The sequence below is a fragment of the Trachurus japonicus genome, chromosome 8, assembly GCF_045865225.1.
Source record: "Trachurus japonicus isolate A0001 chromosome 8, Traja_1.0".
NCBI lineage: Eukaryota > Metazoa > Chordata > Actinopteri > Carangiformes > Carangidae > Trachurus > Trachurus japonicus.
Window position 1 is genome coordinate 14,752,880 of NC_140914.1, and position 20,011 is coordinate 14,772,890.

Sequence of the window (20,011 nt, forward strand, 5' to 3'; positions counted from 1 at the left end):
TCTTTTCTCCATTGTGACGTTGATTGAGTTTGAAAGGGTGAAAGACGGAAGTTATTAAAGCCTTTTTTGGAACTATTAAAATAACCATTGTGTTGACTACAGTTTGATCCACAGATACTACTTTATGTAGCCTATTGATCACTCGGGTATCACTATACCAAGGATAATGCCTGCCTGAGCCAGATGCACACAGGTAGCCTATTTACAGGCATGAAATCATTCATAAATAGCAGCCTATAGTCAAATGCATGCACCCCTAAGTCCCAGCAGGGGTATTGTGAATCATGTGAATCAACACAATTTCCCAGACAGGCTTGTTGCAATTTCCCTTGGATTTCTTTCAGTGTGTTTGTGTGTGTCTCTCTCTCTCTCTCTCTTTTTTTTTAGACAGCCTTATGAGGGTCTCCAAACTGTTTTGGACCACCTCGGCCACCGGGAGCACTGTTCCCCACTCTGTGCTGCTCATCCTGACCTGGTGTCCCTGGATACCGGGGACGCTTTCCCAGCGACCAGGAACCGCTGTGTGCGGGGAGGGAGACGGTTTGGACAAGACAAGGGCTCTACAGCCGCTCTACAGCCGCTCTACAGCCGCTCTGCCTCCACCACAAGCCCGCATGACGACGACGAAAACGACCGCGACGACGACGATGGTGGTGGTGGTGGTAGTGAGGGTGGCGGCGGCGTTGATGAAACGGAATGGAGTCGAGCAGGGTGGACTAACTGTGCACCATGAATGACAGGTACCACAAGGCGGCCCGGGACGGCTACCTGGACCTGCTGAAGGAGGCCACTCGGAAGGATCTCAACGCACCGGATGAAGATGGCATGACGCCGACGTTATGGGCGGCTTACCACGGCAACCTGGAGGCTCTGCGGCTCATCGTGGCCAGGGGGTGGGTCGAAGGTTTATCATAATAGCTGCAGGAGTGTGTGGGCGATACCTTGCAGGCTGATACAAACTTTACTTATCAGTTGACCCACTGTCATTTTGTGCAGGAAAACACCCCCCAGCACAAAAATGAACAGAGTTAATCTTGACACACTTATTACAGATCAGGTTATGCAGACTATTTCAACAAATGACCTAATTTCAGTGTTTTTCCAACCTTGGTTGTTGGGGTCATGTGGGGTCGCCTGAAATGTCTAATGTCTAGTAATTGATAAAAAAAAAAAAATAGGCCTACTGATAAACGAATTATTCTTTTAAAATTATGATTAAAAAACACCACACACAATCTTAAACAAATGTAATCTATACTTTCACTTTCTCTAATATAAATCGAGTTCAAATAAAATGCAGTATATTAAAATATCAGAGCTGGCGCATCTTGATCAACGGCACACATTTCTGGTGACCCCACGATCAGCCAAAAAAGGTTAGGAACCACTGCGTTATTTCCTTTACTTTTTTTTTGCATTTGAAGGGACTAACAATGCATCACTTGCAACAGGTTAGTGTGCAGCAGTTAATTTCTTAAATCTAATCTACTCAAGTGAAGAGAGCAGGCCTTGATAGGCTACTACAAATACATTGGCCCCCGGACTATGCTCCTGGCTAAAAAAAAACAACAACAAAAAACCTTGAATTAGGCCTAAATAACCTGTTTGGTATTTAACCCAGTGACCTGGACAAGATTTTCAACATTTTAGGGTTAAAGCCAATTGGAATTGTGTCACTTTGGTGCCATACAAATTGTAAGGTCATAAAGGTCACATACCTGGACACAAAGGCCATAGGTGAATGTAGGGTGTGTAACTTTTTCATAGTATAAATGCCATGAAGTAATAGCAGGGGCGGCAAAATTCCAAGTATTTCTGTAATTGCAAAGAAAGATTAAACTGATCGTGGCAGGCCTATATCCAGAGCTCCTCCTATTGAGGTTTTCTAATACAATACGGTGATACTTCTGTAACCATTGCACACACCTTCTAGTGGTCATACACTTTAAGTTATGACCAAGAACACATCATGACAAAATATACTTTGTCATTTGTCACATTTCCAAAGCTACATAGAATTATTGATTTGGTAAAGAGGGAAAACCTCAATAACCTTTACATTCAAGGTCAGTTGATCAGTGCAACCATGCTCAGTATTTATAAAAACAAGGACATCTATGTTGGCCTATAAAAAGAACTTAACTAATATGCTATACACCTAATCAACACAATATTTCAGTAGGGTGCATCATGTCACAGATATGATGCACTAATGCCCATGTGTCACTAGTACATCCTGAAAGTGAATTTTTTTTATTGGCTTCTCTTTTTTTATTTGAAAAACATGCAGTTTAAGGAAGTGTTACAATCAGCCTCTATGTGAAGACATGCTGGCTATTCATTCGCAAAACGCACAAATGTGTTTGGTATTCATGCTCAGCTGGGAAGAGGAAATGCACAACAACCCATTGCTTGTCTTTTCTGGTTGACCTGGTTTGCTTGCCAGCCAGAAAAATGGGGCCCTATTATGAATCTGCTTAATTGAGTAAAGTGTGTAAGAGGCTTACGGTAAAAGTGAGAAGACAACATTTATCAGTGCTTAGTTCACTGAATGTAAAAATATCAGCGCCAAGGAAAGAAGCAACATCAGCAGCAAACCGATGCTTCCTGTGCTGTGTGATAATACTAAATTCACTATTTCCCACGGATTAAGAGCAAACAATGAGTCTGGAGGCATTCACCTGCCAAGGACATTGCATTCCTCCATTGATAGCAGAAAACATAAACTCCTGATTGCCATGCTGTACTAAATTAAACACTGATACAGTAGCTGCCATAACATGTCACAGTGCCACACTCATGAGACCTGGGGATATATTGAGGAGACGTTTAATGCTCCCTGATAATTCCATGGGAAAGATGCAGTGCTGTTCTAAATTTGGCAAATATATTGCAGTGGGCGACCTGCAGGGACATCAAGCTGTCATTAGAGGTGAAGATGTGAACAGCCCATAATGTGATAAGAAACAGGGCAGGGATAAGGGAGAAGACCTGTCCCAGCTGCGGTCAACATTTTACTGGTTACATAAATTATGACACATAAAGCTATCATGTTGGATAGCCCCAGCCAATGACAAGCATATTGTATAAACTTCAGTTCAGAAGGTGATAAATGCCTCATCTTGATGTAAAAATTGAGTGTAGCTAATTGCTGTTTATCTTTTCACATCAATTATATAACATTTTATAGCACTATTTTATGTCCCTACGTCTTTTTTCAGTTTAGGGTTAACAGTGTAATTTCTTTGTGTGATCATTTCCCTTGTTGTCGCTTTCTGGGCTATTTGCCACACACAGTCGATCATGCTCACCGACGGCAACCGCACCTCTTCACTACTAGCAACCTATGATCCAAAAACCATCCGTTTCTGTCTAATTGTTTGAACCCAATTCTGTCCACACTTAAAAAAAGAGAGAGGAAAAAAGCAGGTGCTGAAATCAGAGTGGGACTTTGCCAATCGCTGCCTAGGTTGAGTCTGGCAGATCTGACACACATTCCTCGTGAAAACCTCACAACGCAATGCATCAATAATAAATCTGCACTTCAACGGTAGCTTCACGTCCATCGCATCAAATATTTAGCAGTCTGTACGTGGCAGCATTGGAGGACAGAGACGAGACACAAGACAGTTCAGTAAACATGTAAAGTCAGGGCGTGTGATGCCAACCAGATCCTGAACAGAAAAAAAGTTAAAATTGTATATTTTTATTGCAGTGGCCACAAACAAGTTGTGAATCGTGAATAAATCCCTCTGATGTTTAATGGTACATTAGTCTAAACAAAATTCTACTGATGAAAAAGCAAACAAGCCTTTAAACTGATTTGGAATTCAGGCTTATGATGGGAAATACACGTACAAAAGCACCATAACACATCTGTTCTTCATACTATACCCATCCACCTGTACCACTTTGTGTTTTGACTTGAGGAATTCAGTGTGACATCACCCGCCACATGCACAAACGGGCTGTTTGAGTGAGCCACAACCTTTTCGGCCTCCCCCTGAAACTGGATACAGGTAGTGTAGCAGTGGAGCTGGCAGGCCTATGGTCGTATTACAGGCCAACAGCAACAGTGCAGCACACGTAGAGGTAACCCTAAGGTCGGGGACTGTCAGCCAAGGGTAAATACTGCTGATGATTTTAGTCATGGCCCTGTATTTTGTAAATTACTTGTTCAGCATCCTTTAACAGAACCCACCTATTTGCCATTTGGCTAGAGCTTTTTAAAAAGTTGTTTCCCTAGGTATTAGAGGTAGTAGAAGGTCTGTTTGGTTTTCTGAAAAGGCAATATGGTGTTTTGACTATAAATTATTAACCGAGGCCCCATTAATAACCTGCGGATGGCAGGTCAGTGCTGAGTCTATAATCAAAACATCACATGCTTACTCATGAGTGAGTCATCTAAACAGCAGACCATGATTCTGAAAGAGATGAAAATATTTATAGTAAATCTGAGTGTATATTCATGTCTGATATGTTTCTCCTGGCCCACAGTGGAAACCCTGACAAGTGTGACATATGGGGGAACACGCCGCTCCACCTGGCAGCTGCCAATGGCCACCTCAACTGCCTTTTCTTCCTGGTGTCTTTTGGTGCCAACATATGGTGCCTGGACAACGACTACCACACGCCGTTGGACATGGCCGCCACAAAAAATCACATGGAGTGCGTCCGCTACCTGGATTCGGTCGCAGCCAAACAGACGGGCCTTAACCCCAAGCTGGTCAGCAAGCTGAAGGACCGGGCGTTTCGTGAGGCGGAGCGTCGGATCAAAGAGTGCCTGAAGATGCAGAAGAAACACCACAGACGCATGGAGCGAAAGTTTCACAAGGAAGCTTCTGAGGCTTCTGCGTCTGATGTCATGAGTTTTTCCAGTTACACCAGCAGCTCTATTAGCCACAAGCTGCGCAGCTTCAATGCAGCTACAGTCAGTGTGCCATATTCTCAGGTCAGGAGTCTTTTTCAGTACAAGACACATACGTTTTCAAATCTTAACAGTGATAACATCGAAATGCACTGATTTTCTTAATATTTACTGCTTTATTCTTGTCCTATTCTTGTCAGGCTACTCTTCATGCCACAAACCGAGGGAAGACGAAAATCCAGAAGAAACTGGAGAAGAGGAAACAAGGCGATGGGACATTTAAAATCTATGAAGATGGAAGAAAGAGTGTGCGCTCCCTCTCTGGACTTCAGCTGGGCAATGATGTCATGTTTGTCAAACAGGGGATGTATGTGAACCCAAGGGACCGTGGCCGCCGCAACGTTCGTGACATGTTCCCAAGAGACAATGATGATGCCATTTCACGTGCCATGAGCGAACCGGACCTCCACGGGCCTGACATGGACTATTCAGAGATCAGCACTGACTCCGGGCATGATTCCCTGTTCAACAGGCCCGGTCTGGGCACCATGGTCTTCAGGAGGAACTACGTGAGCGGGGGGATGTTTGACCTCCGTGGTCACGACGAGGCGAGTGCGAATCGGTCGGGCAATAATGTGCATTTACGGAGCCGCCTGCAGCAATACCCAAGTCTCGATGCAGACAGCATTGGCAGTGCACGCAGCCTGCAGGAGAGGAATGTGGAAGAAGTGCCCTGGGAGGAAGTTGAGTTGGGACTGGACGATGATGATGAGCCTGAATCAAGCTCTCTGGAGGTCTTTCTAGCCACACAGAGCATGAGCGATTTCTTCTCCATCTTCAGGAGGGAGAAGATTGACCTTGAAGCACTGCTGCTTTGCTCTGACCATGACCTTAAGAGTATCCACATCCCCTTAGGACCGAGGAAAAAGATCCTAGATGCTTGTAAAAGACGGCTAGAGACCATAGAGGACCCAGACTGCATTGAGGACACAGAGCTGTGAGTGCTTAGATTGTTATTTAGATTACATTATTGTAGGGAAGAATTTGTTATGGTTTCTCTTACTCCTGCAAATTGGATATGATATGGAACACTATTTGTTATAAGTTTAATATATGCATTTTACAGTCCTTAGACCAGTGTTTCTCAACCTTTGGGTCAGGTCCCCATGTGGGGTCACCTGGAATTCAAATGGGGTCCCCTGAAATGTCCAGTAGCTAATTGATAAAAACAAATTACTGATAAAAATATTGTTTTAATTTATTATTATTATTTTTAAAATTATGATTAAAAACACCACACACAATCTTAAACAACTGTTTTCTATAGTTTAACTCTCTTGAATATAAATTGAGCATCTTGATTGATGGCCGCGATCACATGGGGTCGCCAAAAATTTGTGATGTCCAAATGGGGTCACGAGCCAGAAAAGGTTAGGAACCACTGCCTTCGACTACCTTTCTTGATCGAACAAAGCTGTCAAATAAATGTAGCGGACATCCCTCTGACATAGTTGAGTGGGAATTATAAGAGCACAAAATTCCTTCGTAAAAAAGGGGAGTCTCTATTACAGAAGAAATTTATGTTAAATGACTAACTTAACCATCACAGCCACACAAGACTGTTAAAATGAATGAATAAACTCTATGACGTGAATTAGGTCATGTGATGATTGATGTCAGGACATAACAATCTGCATATCTCATGACTGACCATCTTACCAGTGTTTGCTAATAACAGATCATATATTGGTAATGACGTTGGTAATGAAACACCTAGGCAACTTGAATGAAATTAGCATTAGGTGGCTTATATCTTGAGACTCAGATTAATGTAGTTTAAGGTTAAAGTTAGATGCAAGCAACATTAGTATTCATTTGTTGATACTTGATTGTTCAATTCAGACACTGTGAATGTAAGAAATCAAGGGCTAGTGAATTAAACATAGCAAGCTAGTTAGCTACGGCTACTTAAATTTAGCTACAGTACCAGTAGGATACATGGGAGCAATGGCATTGGTGAGTGAGGATGGAGTCACTGATGGATGTTAACCAGTGTCAAAGTTACAAAATGGTGTGGTCCACTTTAGAGGTAATGATGAGGGAAATAAATTGTAATACTTAGAATTACAGGTAAGGTTTTTCCTGCTTGTGCAAGTGCATTGCTGCATTTCTTGCGCATCAGTGACAAACAAAATGTTGACCCACACATAAAATCATTGATTTATAGCATTGCAAGTCGTCAAAAACTCCAAATTGAATCTTTAATGTTCAATTGCAAATCCTCTTTCAGTCTGTATCTGACAAAAACCACTTGCTTTCTCCCCTGGTGATCATCTGCCACACCTGTACTACAAGTACATCCATCCTGAACTGAAAATGCACTGCACATGTTGCTTGTTGTTGTTGAGATCTATCCAGTAGGGACATGTGTTGTTAAAAGAAGTCTGTTTCAGTTTCTTCTCTTGTTTTCATTCTATCCTGCAGATAATAAAAGTTGGTGTGGACGGTCCTCCTGCCGTGCGCTCATCCAGCCTTAAAGGTCAGTGGTGCATTGTGGAGCGAATGTCACGTATGGACAGGGAGGACTTCATGATTCACCTCTCCTGGTAGCTCAGTGGTAACAAAGCAGAAAGGAGTCTGTCAGGATCAATATGTCAAGCAAGAAGAGACAAGTGTGAGATAAATTCTTAACAGGATTCTTGTACAGTGTCTTGTTAGCCTCTGGAGGATCACTGAAAGTACCTCTGTATGATGGTTGGTTGGTTGGTTGGGTGGGTGGACTCCCCTGCACTGCATGGTTTAGCAAACTGAAAGACAATCATTAGAGTGCAGTGCTGTGCAGTGTCATTGTATGCCACTATAACGAGAGTTAACAAAGAGCTGATTGTGGGGTCTGTGTCGCCTGAATGTGTTTGCCCCTGTGGGATGGGTCCTACCACCTCATGTGCCTGCATTGCTCGTGCCTGTGCATTTGTTTAAATGTTGAAAGTCATAACTGTTTGCAGTAACAGAGTTTTTACATACAGGAGGCTATGTCAGTTAGAGTGTGCCCCACTGGCAATGCAGCAATGCAACTGATACCACTGTTCTGATTCACTGTGGTATTGTAAACTATATTAACACAGCATCATTAGATTGTTTTATAATGCACAACATAACACAGTTGTTTATTTATTTGGCATGTTCTGTCCTTGTACTAGGAGGATTATCAACCTTTGTTTATCACTCATATCAGCCTTGTTATGACAGTCTTCCAACAGTAGTTTGTATTAAGTGAGTAATCTTCTTAACAATATAAATCTACAGCGAAGTATATGGCTTTTAAATACATATATTAACATTTTAATGTTATAAATCACTTAACTGTTTAATACATGTACTTTGCACTCCTCTTGGCACATAGAACAATATTCCATCACCAGTAGAGAAGCACAAATTGAAGTACAGTACATTATGTCCTGTCTGTCAGATGTGTCTTTATAAAGATCATAGCTATATTTACATTTCTGGGTAACTGGAAGGTTTAATGACACTAAAAGAAATGTACATATTGCAATTACACAGATATCGCACATATTGTATTTTAAAGGGCTGATCATGAGGTCTCTTAAACTTAATAGTTTTGTAATAATATTTTTTATGATTTTCTAATTTTTAACAGAATTACATATGTAAACAGGAGGCTCAACAACCTTTAGATCATAACGTGGAAGGAAAGAATGTAATGCAACAATTAAATATCATATAAATAAAATGTGGATTTAAAATACATTATTCAATGTGTATAGAGTTTGGTTGGTATCAATAACCTTTCTCTGCTGAAAAAGTACATATTTTTCACTAATCACTGCATAAAAGTTAAATTCTACTTTTGCGCCAGGTCACTAATATTTACAATATTTTACAGGTCAATGAACATCCTGTCTCTGTCACTACCTGTTAAACAAATACATAACTTTACGCTTGTTCCTGTCTGTGTGTGTGTGAGTGTGAGAAAGACAGACATAAAGAATGGGAAATATTTGTTTTGGCATCTTCAGCCACAGTGATAATCCTAACATGCCGCTTGCACACACAAAACTCAAGTGTCATTGCTTCCTCTGTGCTTCATGGCATGAAATCAGGAAGTTGTACCATAGATAAGTGGCGTTGTCTGGAAGTTCAGTGACTCTAAGATGACATTGTTATCAAAAGGAAACACTGTTCGACTTTATTGGATGGTTTAGCAGCAGTGGCCCAAAATCTAATTTGAGACAATGCCAGTTAGAGTCCATAAATAGTACAGATGTCTTTTTAATGGAGACAGAACCCAGATGCAACTTCTTCTTACCACCATTTTTTTTTAAAAGGAAATCTTCAAACCCAACTGTACCATACAATGTAAAACGGGTAAACAGGTCAGGTCATTACCATGCACAAAATAAAGTGACAGGATGTTCATTCCCCTCCCCGGCTACATAATGCGCTCGTCATTTCCTCTGCATATCTCTCTAATCTGGAGTGTGTCTTTAGCTTAGTGAGGTTGAATACAAAGCAAGGAGAAGAGCAGAGAACAGGGGAGGGGAGAAAATACTGGCCGAGTACAAAATTCCTTAGGCGTGGTTTTAAATTCTTTCCTTACACACTCTGAGGGTCCTTCGATCTCAAAAAAGAAAGAGAAAAGCAGCAATTATAGTAGAGCCGATCTTGTGAACAAGTTAAGGTCCACTTAATCAGATTTAGGTTGACCGGAGGAACGCTGAAACATGGCATCTCCCAGCAGTAACGGTGAGGAGAGTTTGGCAGAGGTTCAACACAAAGCCGGCGCGAAGGAGGAACCGGAGGATCCTACGGCCCAGACGTCTGACATTCTGCTCCCACAAGATGTGTTGTGTGATTCCTGCATGGACAACCCCAGCAAGGCTCTGAAGTCCTGCCTCACCTGTCTGGTTTCTTACTGTGAAGCCCATCTCAGACCCCATCTGGAGAACATCAAATTTCAGAACCACCGTCTCGTGGATCCCCGCCACGACGTCGACTGTCGGACTTGCGAGGTTCACCAGCTTCCCCTCGAACTCTTCTGCCTGACCGACGGCTGCTGTGTGTGTCTGGACTGCGAGAGCCAGGAGCACGAAGGGCACACAATTTCATCTTTAGGGGAAGCACGTTCACAGATTGAGGTCTCAGAAACACACAGACACACAAACATCTACCATAAATATTGTGTTTCAGGTTTGCTCGACTTGTTTAGAACTTCTCTTTCTTTATCTCAAAATATTCATTGAGAATTATGACAGTTATGCTTTTGCAATGGTTGTTAACATACAGCCTCATATGAAATCCTGTTTCAGCATTTGTGATGATTGTCTGTAGGCTGAGATGCAAAAGAAGCAAGAGGAGATCAATCAGAGTACATCTGCAGCTGAGAGAGCCATTGAAAAGCTGCACAGCAACAACGATTTAATTAAGGTAAATTAGACAGGCAGATATTTAAACTTTGCCTATTTCTCTTGTTTAATGTAATTCATAGTAACTTTAAATTATGTTTTTTCTTTCTTTCTCCTGTCCCTCTGGCCCTTCAGTCTTCAGTGCAGGAGATTTGTGTACTGGTTGACCAGCAGTTCACGAGGATGCAGGCGACTGTGGAGGAGGCCAGAAGAGGCGCGATGGAGACGCTGGAGGGGGAGCAGAGACAAGCACTCAGACAGGCTGAAGGAATCCAGGCGCATCTCGAGCAGAGGAGAGCAGGGCTGATGAAAACTTTGGCTCAAATGAACAAACTTTCCAGGAGCAAGTCTGACGTCGATTTCCTGCAGGTAGAAAACACATTCTAAGGCATTCAAGTTAAACCAATGCATGCATGGCCTGGAAGGTGTGAAGCCATGTTGGTCAAATATACTATCACATGATCTGGGATTAGCACAAAGTGTTCTCCCAGAGACAAAGCATTTATTTTGGACTCCGCTGTATTGATAGTGTAAACACAGCGGGCATTTCTGCTTTACGGTTATGTAACATAGAATAGTATTTTCTGCAGCTCCAGATAGTGGATAGTTTCTCAGAGCTCACTGCCCAAAAGGATGGAAGTGATTGGCAGGTCCAAGTTCTACCCAGAGTCCATTGTGAAAAGGTGTCTATGTTAGACAGTCTTATTTTCAACACTTTCATGTGGGTGTGGGGTAGTTTTATGTTATATAAGTTACACATTTTGTGGACAAAGAGTAGATTTTTTTTTTTACAGATTGTTTTCTGGTAATGGAGTGTAATGGGAGGTATAAGGTATGGAAAGGAGAAAAGTTAATACAATTTTTAGTTGATCTTTTTTTCAGCTTGTGATTTTCATGGCGGTTCACGATGGTTGTAGTGTGTTAGCATGTTGTGGTTATGCTAAATTTGGATTCAATTATGGATTTGAACTGTTTTTTAGTGAAGAAACTAGTGTCCACTAACTCTGTACCTCTTGATTAGTTGAATGATATGAATTAGTTCATTTCAAATGGGTCGTTGTTGCTCTTAGAGTAATTCAGTTTCAGCAGTGATATTGATGTTCCATTTTGTAGGCTATTGTTGGAAGTGAAATTCCAACTTTTCCCAGTAAAGTTGAGTTGTTTATGAGTTGAGGGCTTTGGACATTATGTTTATTGGGGTTGTGGGTTGTAAGCACTGAAAGCTAATGATTAATCCGAGGTGAGGTTTTCATTTTAACTGTGAACAAGAGCTTTGTCCAATGTTTGAATCATCCTCGCTCTTTTTTTTTTATTTTTGAAGCAAGGCTCTGACAGCAGGAATAAATGTTGTGTTACAGATCCCAAGCATTTTCAGCAGTGTAGTTGATTTGTTCCAGTCTGTGTAGTGTGAGGAATCTGTTAATGATGTTGAAATTAATAGACAAGCAGATGTCATTGCGGCACATCTGGATCAAAGCACAGGCTGTCTCGGGGCAATTCTGTTGTTGGCTCCCTACAGTGTTCGAAATATGTGAAATATAGATAATTTTCATAAGCAGAGAAAATGCGTGGCCCAGAAGGTGTGAGGCCAATTTTGGTTATATGTGTGTCACATGATCTGGGATTAACACAGAATGTTTATTTTGGACTCCACGGTGTTGACAGTGAAAACACAGATCAGACAGTTCAGCTTTTTGGTTATTTCATAGAGCAGGGTTGTGGATCAGAAGCTTCATCTCACATCATCACACCTGATACATGTTACATTTCTTTTGCTTATTTCAGGAGTATTCAGAGTGGAAGAAAGGAGTTGCTGACATTCATCTGCCCAGTGTTTACAAAATCAACCGCATGGACTATCTGACCTCTTATGTCCAAACAGTAACTGATGCTACGGAGGAACTGTGTGATCTGATTCTCACCTCCTACAGGGACAAACTGAGCATGTTTTGTAAAGGTGGTGAGTTTATACTGTCTAATTCACCTTATATAATCTGTCTTGTGGTGGCTCAGACAGAATTCTCTCAGATGGCCTTTCCCAAGTGCCATGCATGGCTACAAAAAACACATTATTCTCTTACAGGGTTCTTACGGATCCTTAAAAAGTCTTAAAAGGCATTGAATTCATTAATCTAAAAACAAGGCCTTAATTGGCATTAAAATGTCTTAAATCAAATTTTCAAAGGTCTTAAAAATGTTAACATGTGGTAAGTGGGATTTTATGATTGTAATTAGTCTCAAATCTCAAAATAATTGGTAACATTCCGACATAGAGAAGTTAGTGGCGGCCGTCACCGCTAAATTTCTCACCGCCAACAGCTCCCGAGTCAGTGTTTTTTTTTTTTTCAGACTTTTTATGCATTTATTTTGAAAGGACAGCTGGAAAGAGACACAATCCAATGTTCATGTAGCAGTCACTTTACCTTGGAAGTGGGTAAAATTGTCCCTAACCCTATGTAATTGATGTGGTGTTTTTTTTTTCTTTTTTCTGCATTTGTGTTTATTGTGAAGTCGGTCTTAAATTTCATTTCAAGTGGCTTTAAAAAGTCTTAAAAAGTCTTAAATTTAACTTGGCTTAAGCTGTAGGAACCCTGTCTTAGCAAACAGTGAACATGGTTGGTTAAACATTGTACATGCATAACATCAGGATGTCAGGCTAATAATTATCAGCTAATGATATAGTATATTGCAGAAATTCTCATGAATAACCTTTTTCAAAAATAGGTAAAAAATCCCAGATGCCAGAGTCTCAACCTTCACCCCTGCCTGATCCTGAGACCAGAGAGGACTTCTTGAAATGTAAACACCCCAACATGTCATGTTGAATAGTACCTGCTCATTTGCCTTATCTATTATTCACATGTTCCATTTCCTCTATATTGTAGACACAAAGAGTTTGACCTTTGACCCAGACACTGCCCATAATTTCCTGCGTGTGACCAAGGACGACATGCAGCTCACCAACACCAGCCCCTGGCAGCACAGCTATCCAGACCACCCCGATCGCTTTGAGTACTGGCGGCAGGCGATGACTTCACAGAGCATTTACCTGGGGAGGCACTACGTCGAGGCAGAGCTGAGCGGGGAAGGTGCTCATCTGGGAGTCACATATAAGAGCATCGATCGTAAGGGGGAGCAGGACACATGTTGCATCACCGGGAACAACTTTTCTTGGTGCATGGGAAGGAACAGCCGAGGTTTCTTCGCCTGGCACGCTGGTCTGGAGACGGCCTTGGAAGTTACTGATATCAAAAGAATTGGCTTATATGTTGACTTTCACCAAGGCTCCGTGTCCTTCTATGATGTAACTGGTCCTATGAGGCTGCTCCACAAGTACAAGGCTGATTTTATAGAGCCTCTATATGTCATTGTCTGGTTGTCAAAGAAGGACAATGTTGTCTCTCTGGTTAATGAAAGATGACGCGTCCTCCCCATGTTTTAATGACAAATTACCTGCCACCACTGTCCGCTTGTAAAAAGGAAAATAATGGACTATAAATGTTTATTGAGGTTACATAACACAGTGCTTATGTGGAGGATTTTTTTCACATACATGTCACTGACACTTTAATTTACCAATTTATCAGCATACAGTGAGAAACGTGTGTTACAGCCAGGTTATGGAAGTGTGTTAGGAGTTTACTGCAGCTTTATTACAACTTAACTGCTCTTTAATGCGAAATAAACAAGGACACAATTGCTTGCCCATATTTCTTTTATTTGTCTTACAAGTTCATTTGGTTATTTAAAAGCTTCAGTGTTTGTCAGCATTTATTTCAGTTGATTTATAGTGTTTATGAAGAGTAAAAATCATCAAGTTGAAACAGAAGTACTTTGGAAATCATCAACAATCATTGCAGTCGGCTTCAGGCAGTAAAATCAGTTTCATGTTCATCAAAAACTGGATTTACAAAGCACACACCGGTCTGAGTCATGGAGATTGAATTTTGAGTTTCAGCCTCATACAGTCCAGGAATTTCAGTCATCATGTTGGGCTTTTCAAACATGGGGTTATCATATCCGTGGTCAAGAGGCCCACCAAGTTCACCAACATCAGTATTTCTCTTGAATCTGCTCAGAGAGGGCATAGAAGGCATGGATGGCATCGAAGGCATTGAGGGCATCGAGGGCATTTGAATAGTGCCCCTACGGATCAGGAAAACCACAACGACAATGAGTGTAATTATAATTAAAACTCCAAGCACAACTCCAATCACCGTCCCTGCACTGCCTCCAGACTGGCTGCTGCTGCCAGAGGAAGCTTGAAACTCAACCCCACTGATTCCAAGGTTGGAGCCATGAGAGCGGGCATCCTCCACTATTTCCCGAGCGAGAGCCTCTGACAGTTTTCCATTTTCTTTATCTAGAATAGCCACCTGGATCTCATTTGAGAAACTGAAAGGGATGATCCCCAACCACCGTTGTGAGTTGAAGACTTTGGACATGCCCAGCTGGATAGTTTTGTATTTTGGATGGGTGAGAAAAAGGTGATAGATCCGTTGCCTGTAGGTTTGCAGGTTGAAACCTGGGGCATACTGAATGCTAACAATGGCACCGCACACCTCACAGCAATGCCCTACAGGAAGGAGAGGCTTCTTGCAGTTCACAGAACCACAGGTCACACTGCGACAGATCCGTTCACGGTGAACAGAGTTCCCACACTCACAGCCGGAAAGATCTTCACATCCTGGGTTCCCGACAGTGACGGCAGAAGATCCGTGAAACTGCAGCCGGCCTGAGCTCGAGCTGAGATACTGTGAAAACTCAGATTTGCTATCAAACTTCTTCCCTTGCACAGACACAGATTTTACACCAAAGCTAGACTGGCCAGAGCTGGTGTCCACTCTGAAGGAGGAGAGAGCTTTAAAAACGACATCATCATACTGACAAGGGACACTCTCTTCATGTACAGAGAAGAGGAAGTTTCCATTCTGCAGGTCATCCAGAGTGGCAGCCCCCTGCCACAGAGTTGGGTTAAACCACTGCAGAGAGTCTGAGTCCTTGAACTTGGTAGTCGATCCTTGTCCGCAGCCCGGGTCTTGTCCTGCCACAACATAAAATCCAGCTCCAGAATTCAAGATGAACTCTCCATTGACTGGCATCCTCATCTCCTGCACAGCATGCGTGGTCTCCACAAACACAGACACTTGTCTTTGGGCTGAAAATTGAACTATGTCGTTACCACATGGAACAGCTCCTCTGTCCCAGTTGGTCTTATTCTCATAGTTGGTGTCAGGGATCCACTGTTTGTACAGGGCATTTGCAGCCCCGACAAGACAGAGGAGAAGGAGCATGTCCGGTGTTTTCAGCATCTTGAATGTTTGTGACACTCTGAGGGAACATTTAGGAGACCTTTGTGTCCAACCTTGTGACCAACACCTGACTGCCCACAGCTTAACAGTAAATTTGATGAGCTCTGAACCTAATTAACCTGCTCAAGCAGGAGACCTGTAAAAGATTTACTTTTTGGGCAATAATAGACTGCTCCCTGCATAAAGACAGTTCAGTGGTTATCCTGATTTGGGCATATTCTCCTGCCTTTCCTCTTCTTTTAAATAAATAATAATTTTTAAATAAAAAGGTTTGACATGACTGAAAAAGGACAAAGTCTGAAGTCTGAAAAAAATCTTAGGTCTCGTCAGTGTTTTGGAGGCATTCTGGCAATTTATGTTTCATCTGGTCTTTGTGATTGATCAACTGTTTAATAAATCCCAACATTTAGAATTTCAAAAAAGAAAACAAAACACTGTAAAAGCAGTACATCTTCTTCCAAGAAATTCTAGACAATTCTCCATTATTAAATAATTCACTCATAACTTGGTAAATGAACTAAACTATCACATCATAATATACAGTACAGAAACATATCTACGTGGAAGTACAGTTAGACTGAATTTAAATGTTAATTCATTGAATTTTAAAATGTCTCTCAGGTCAACAGGACATTTCCACTGCCCTTTTCTTAGCCCAGGAAGAATAATCTGAAACCTGAATTTCTTCTGAAGCAGCATCTCACCCGTGACATAGCTGCATACTATTATAGATAGGTGTCTTGCTCATAGAATAACAATAAGTGGCCAGGCGGGAATGAACAGGGAAGCTCTTATCCGGAAGGTAAACCTTGTTTCTCTCTCTCTCTTTTCATTGTCCTTATTGTGCACAAGTTCACTGAGGCTAAGGCATAAACACACAGTTAATCAGGTCTCAAATACAAATTGGTCATAATCGCTTATGTTTTTAACATAAGATAAGTGCTGTATTTTAATTCATCACAATCTTTCAGGAAAGTTACCTTGGTTCTTCACCAGTTTTTTGGGTGAATTTGGAATTTTCCAAAACTAAGCCAATTAAAATATTTATATAATAATAAAAGCTACATAGCTACAAACATTTGGTTTTCAATCTTACCTTGACCCAATTACATTCACTTCCTACTATTTTTTTTTTTAAATAAATCAATTAAGCAAAACATTCAGGATATATAGATCTCTTTTTCTAGACAAAAATAAATAAAAACAAAACAAAATCTAAAAAAATAATAACTTTTAAACAGGATATGATTTACTTCCCCTTAAACCATCAGTGGTGATCGGAACTTTGCTTCAGGATATGCTTTGGGTGACGCACCGGTGACAGCTAGACGACGGTTAATTAGCAGAAACGAGCTACACCTGTTCCTCATTGTTTACTACTTCACGTGCGGGACAAGAGGACGCTTATCTTCCCGCGCGACAAGACCTGCAGGAAGAGGAACGCTACTTCGAAGATCTTCTGTTCTCCATCCGTCTCTCCTATCAACACCACATGTGAATTTTAACGCGTTTAAGAGTACTTAGACTTTTCTCTGCCTTTGTTGCTGGCCTTCTGACTCCAAACGTTAAGGAGTACATCATGAAAACTGTAGCTCAGCAGATGTTTCGGACCTGCAACAAACTTTTCTCTAGGTAAACTAAATCAACAGTTTTGAGCAACTACATGCCCACAAAACCCTTTATTTTGAAGGAATAGAGACACCCATCAAATTGAATTAACCATGTAAACAAAAAAAGAAATTCTATCATACATTTTCTAATGTAACCAATGGCCTACTTTTACATAGGCTACTTTGTGGGGTTATAAAAAACACCTTGTTTTGCAACATTGTGATTAACGCTGTTTGACTGTACCAATTCCCTTTCCTAGAAAAACACCAAATGATGTTGTGGAGGTCCATCCCTCCAACATCGCTACAGCAGCACAACTGGAGCACATCCAGCATTTTCCTAGTCCTACCGACCCTCCCAGTGTGGAGGCCACCAGGGAAGGTGCTGTCCACCATGTGGCGGTGGTGATGGAGAGGGCCCACCATGGTGGTGGATGGCTCCTGTCTGGCATCATCTGCATCAATATCCTGATCCTGGGCTGTGCTCTGGTCAGCGGCAGTGCCTCCAACAGCGTGGCTATCACGACTGTGCACCAGCAAATCTTCCTCATTATTCTCCTCCTCCTCACAATGTTGTGGATGCTGTTTTACGCAGGCGTCACGTCTCGGAAGGATCAAGCAGTATTATACAAGGACAGTCATGCAGGGCCTGTGTGGCTCAGAGGTGAGAACTCTTTCTAGGCCTCTGTTTTACTAGATATCTAAGCATTTAAAGTTAAATTGCTTTCCTTTGTATTGCAGTTGGACTTGTGCTGTTTGGTCTGCTGAGTTTACTCATGGACATCTTCAAGATTGCCAACTATGTTGGCTACCTTCACTGCGACTCGGCTGTTAAAGTTGCCTTCCCTGTTGTGCAAGCTGTATTTTTGATGGTTCAGGTTATAACATTTGATGCACTACTATGCAATGCACTATGCAATGGTATTTTCTCGATCATGCAGATCGAGATGCATTTTGGATGAGTAAGGTCAACTCAAATGACCCTGTCTGTTTTTAGACATACTTCCTGTGGATTCATGCAAAGGACTGCGTGCAGCTTCACACAAATTTCAGCCGGTATTTTTTTTTTTTTTTTTTTATTACAGTCAATTCTTCATATGTTTTAAATGTTGCAGAACATGCTCACTGTTTGTTTGTTTTTTTCAGGTGCGGGCTCACTCTTACACTTTCAACTAATCTGGTGGTGTGGATGGCAGCAGTAACTGAGGAATCAATTCACCAAACTGAGATGCCTGATTTCAATTTCAGTGCCTCTCATAAGATGTACAGGGGTACGTTATATTTGTCACTTATTACTGGATGGATTAATTAATGATTCCATGAAAAAAAAGATGACTCTTCCTCTTCTTTTCAGCCAGCTTCAGTGATAAGAAGTGTAAATGCAGCCACTCGGTGTGTGACACCTTCAAGGAGGCCTACTACTACCTGTACCCGTTCAACATAGAGTACAGCCTCTTTGCCTCGGCTATGGCCTATGTGATGTGGAAAAACGTGGGTCGACTTGTGGAGGATCACAGTCACCACAACGTTAAGTTCCGTCCAAAGGATGTTTGTTTAGGACCCTTAACAGGAGTGCTTCTGGTCGTGGCAGGACTTGTTACATTTATAATATACGAGGTCGACATACTAGAGGAGGAGGAGACGAAAAACAGGGCCCTTCTCATTCATTTTATCATGAATATAGTGATAGTTAGTCTGATGTCCATCTCTGCCATGATTGGCTGCATTTTCTACAGGCTGGACCGCAGGGAGCATGTATCAGAGAAAAATCCCACTAGAAGCCTGGATATGGGGCTGCTGGTCGGAGCCTCAATGGGCCAGTTCATCATCAGCTATTACACTATTGTGGCCGTGGTGGCAACAGGAGCCAGAGGCTACCTGAATGCCCTCAACCTGGCCTGGGCTGTGTTGACGGTGCTCCAGCTCGGCCTGCAGAACTACTTCATCATTGAGGGTCTACATCGGGAGCCTTTCTATGTGATGCAGGAAGATGCTCTGCACACCAATGCCCACGCCTTCCAAGAACATGTAGAGATGAGCATTGTGATGGAGACCAACAAGTCCAGCTACTTCCTCACTTCAAGTCTAAATAGGCTAAGTTGGAAGAGAAGAGTTTTGAAGGAAGTCTCTGCTTTTCTACTGCTCTCTAACATAATTGTAAGTTGTATTAATACTTATGTTCTTATAACTGCAACAAATCCAGTTTTCATATATCCTGCTTCATCACTTGTTCTATGTATTGACAGCTGTGGATCATGCCTGCATTTGGTGCTCGTCCCCAGTTTGATCATCCCTTGGAGATACAATTCTACAAATTCACAATGTGGGCTGCTATTGTGAATATTGGACTTCCTTTTGGAATCTTCTACCGTATGCACTCAGTTGCAAGTCTGTTTGAGGTGTACGTACTCTCTTAGCTGAACCTGTTTTTTGAGAGCACTTCTGTGGTAGCTTTGATTTTATATACTAAATGTTTTTAAGTTTAATTTGTTATACTAATAAATTATTTTATAATGTCATCATGCATTAGTTGTTATTGACTTCCCTAACATTTAGATCTCCATATGCTAAAGGTCAGTATTGTGCTGCAGTTTTAACTGTTAACAGGTCATGCCATTTGCAAGTACTTATTATCACTGAGTGTGTAATTTTTAACAAGTCATTGCAGTATGTGGTCATATGATCAATTTAGTAGTCAGGTTTAAGGTTAGAGCAGTGTTCTAATAATAAACCAATACAAAACATCAGCAGCAATGCATCTGCATGCACATATTCAGGTACAGCAAAGATAAGAGA

General features: G+C 41.6%; 4 protein-coding genes across 7 annotated transcripts; 3 read left to right on the forward strand and 1 right to left on the reverse strand.

The window, feature by feature from the left end:
* Positions 1 to 356: 356 nt before the first annotated feature.
* On the forward strand, positions 357 to 8,632 carry ush1ga (Usher syndrome 1Ga (autosomal recessive)). 3 transcript variants are annotated; one of them, XM_085784143.1, is made up of 4 exons: positions 357 to 893; positions 4,498 to 4,951; positions 5,068 to 5,864; positions 7,352 to 8,632. In XM_085784143.1, exons 1-4 carry the CDS (start codon positions 730 to 732, stop codon positions 7,353 to 7,355), a joined length of 1,419 nt encoding a protein of 472 aa, XP_085640269.1. In that variant the 5' UTR covers positions 357 to 729; the 3' UTR covers positions 7,356 to 8,632. The 3 variants fall into 3 exon arrangements, with proteins under 3 accessions (XP_085640269.1, XP_085640270.1, XP_085640271.1); XM_085784145.1 differs by lacking the exon at positions 357 to 893 and adding an exon at positions 4,003 to 4,124 and having other exon boundaries at positions 7,352 to 8,608; XM_085784144.1 differs by lacking the exon at positions 7,352 to 8,632 and having other exon boundaries at positions 5,068 to 5,868.
* Positions 8,633 to 9,359: 727 nt separating this feature from the next.
* On the forward strand, positions 9,360 to 14,120 carry LOC146982881 (E3 ubiquitin-protein ligase TRIM16-like). Of its 2 annotated transcripts, none has more exons than XM_085784141.1 (6): positions 9,360 to 10,026; positions 10,220 to 10,315; positions 10,429 to 10,662; positions 12,079 to 12,250; positions 13,018 to 13,092; positions 13,179 to 14,062. In XM_085784141.1, exons 1-6 carry the CDS (start codon positions 9,613 to 9,615, stop codon positions 13,712 to 13,714), a joined length of 1,527 nt encoding a protein of 508 aa, XP_085640267.1. In that variant the 5' UTR covers positions 9,360 to 9,612; the 3' UTR covers positions 13,715 to 14,062. The 2 variants fall into 2 exon arrangements, with proteins under 2 accessions (XP_085640267.1, XP_085640266.1); XM_085784140.1 differs by having other exon boundaries at positions 9,383 to 10,026; positions 12,079 to 12,253; positions 13,179 to 14,120.
* Positions 13,998 to 15,689, reverse strand: amn (amnion associated transmembrane protein). Its single transcript, XM_085784142.1, has one exon. The coding sequence runs from the start codon at positions 15,603 to 15,605 to the stop codon at positions 14,160 to 14,162; it is 1,446 nt and encodes a 481-aa protein (XP_085640268.1). The 5' UTR covers positions 15,606 to 15,689; the 3' UTR covers positions 13,998 to 14,159.
* A 1,341-nt stretch (positions 15,690 to 17,030) lies between these two features.
* Positions 17,031 to 19,735, forward strand: LOC146982883 (proton channel OTOP2-like). Its single transcript, XM_085784165.1, has 7 exons — positions 17,031 to 17,237; positions 17,476 to 17,879; positions 17,957 to 18,093; positions 18,213 to 18,271; positions 18,362 to 18,486; positions 18,570 to 19,372; positions 19,462 to 19,735. Exons 1-7 carry the CDS (start codon positions 17,185 to 17,187, stop codon positions 19,630 to 19,632), a joined length of 1,752 nt encoding a protein of 583 aa, XP_085640291.1. The 5' UTR covers positions 17,031 to 17,184; the 3' UTR covers positions 19,633 to 19,735.
* Positions 19,736 to 20,011: the final 276 nt, after the last annotated feature.

Coding starts and splice junctions, on each gene's coding strand:
- amn (XM_085784142.1), bottom strand. CDS start 15,605: ATGCTGAAAACACCGGACATGCTCCTTCTCCTCTGTCTTGTCGGGGCT.
- ush1ga (XM_085784143.1), top strand. CDS start 730: ATGAATGACAGGTACCACAAGGCGGCCCGGGACGGCTACCTGGACCTG. Junction 894..4,497: donor CGGCTCATCGTGGCCAGGGG/GTGGGTCGAAGG, acceptor CCTGGCCCACAG/TGGAAACCCTGACAAGTGTG. Junction 4,952..5,067: donor TCAGTGTGCCATATTCTCAG/GTCAGGAGTCTT, acceptor TATTCTTGTCAG/GCTACTCTTCATGCCACAAA.
- LOC146982881 (XM_085784140.1), top strand. CDS start 9,613: ATGGCATCTCCCAGCAGTAACGGTGAGGAGAGTTTGGCAGAGGTTCAA. Junction 10,316..10,428: donor GCAACAACGATTTAATTAAG/GTAAATTAGACA, acceptor CTGGCCCTTCAG/TCTTCAGTGCAGGAGATTTG. Junction 10,663..12,078: donor CTGACGTCGATTTCCTGCAG/GTAGAAAACACA, acceptor TGCTTATTTCAG/GAGTATTCAGAGTGGAAGAA.
- LOC146982883 (XM_085784165.1), top strand. CDS start 17,185: ATGAAAACTGTAGCTCAGCAGATGTTTCGGACCTGCAACAAACTTTTC. Junction 17,880..17,956: donor AGGGCCTGTGTGGCTCAGAG/GTGAGAACTCTT, acceptor TTTGTATTGCAG/TTGGACTTGTGCTGTTTGGT. Junction 18,272..18,361: donor CTTCACACAAATTTCAGCCG/GTATTTTTTTTT, acceptor TGTTTTTTTCAG/GTGCGGGCTCACTCTTACAC.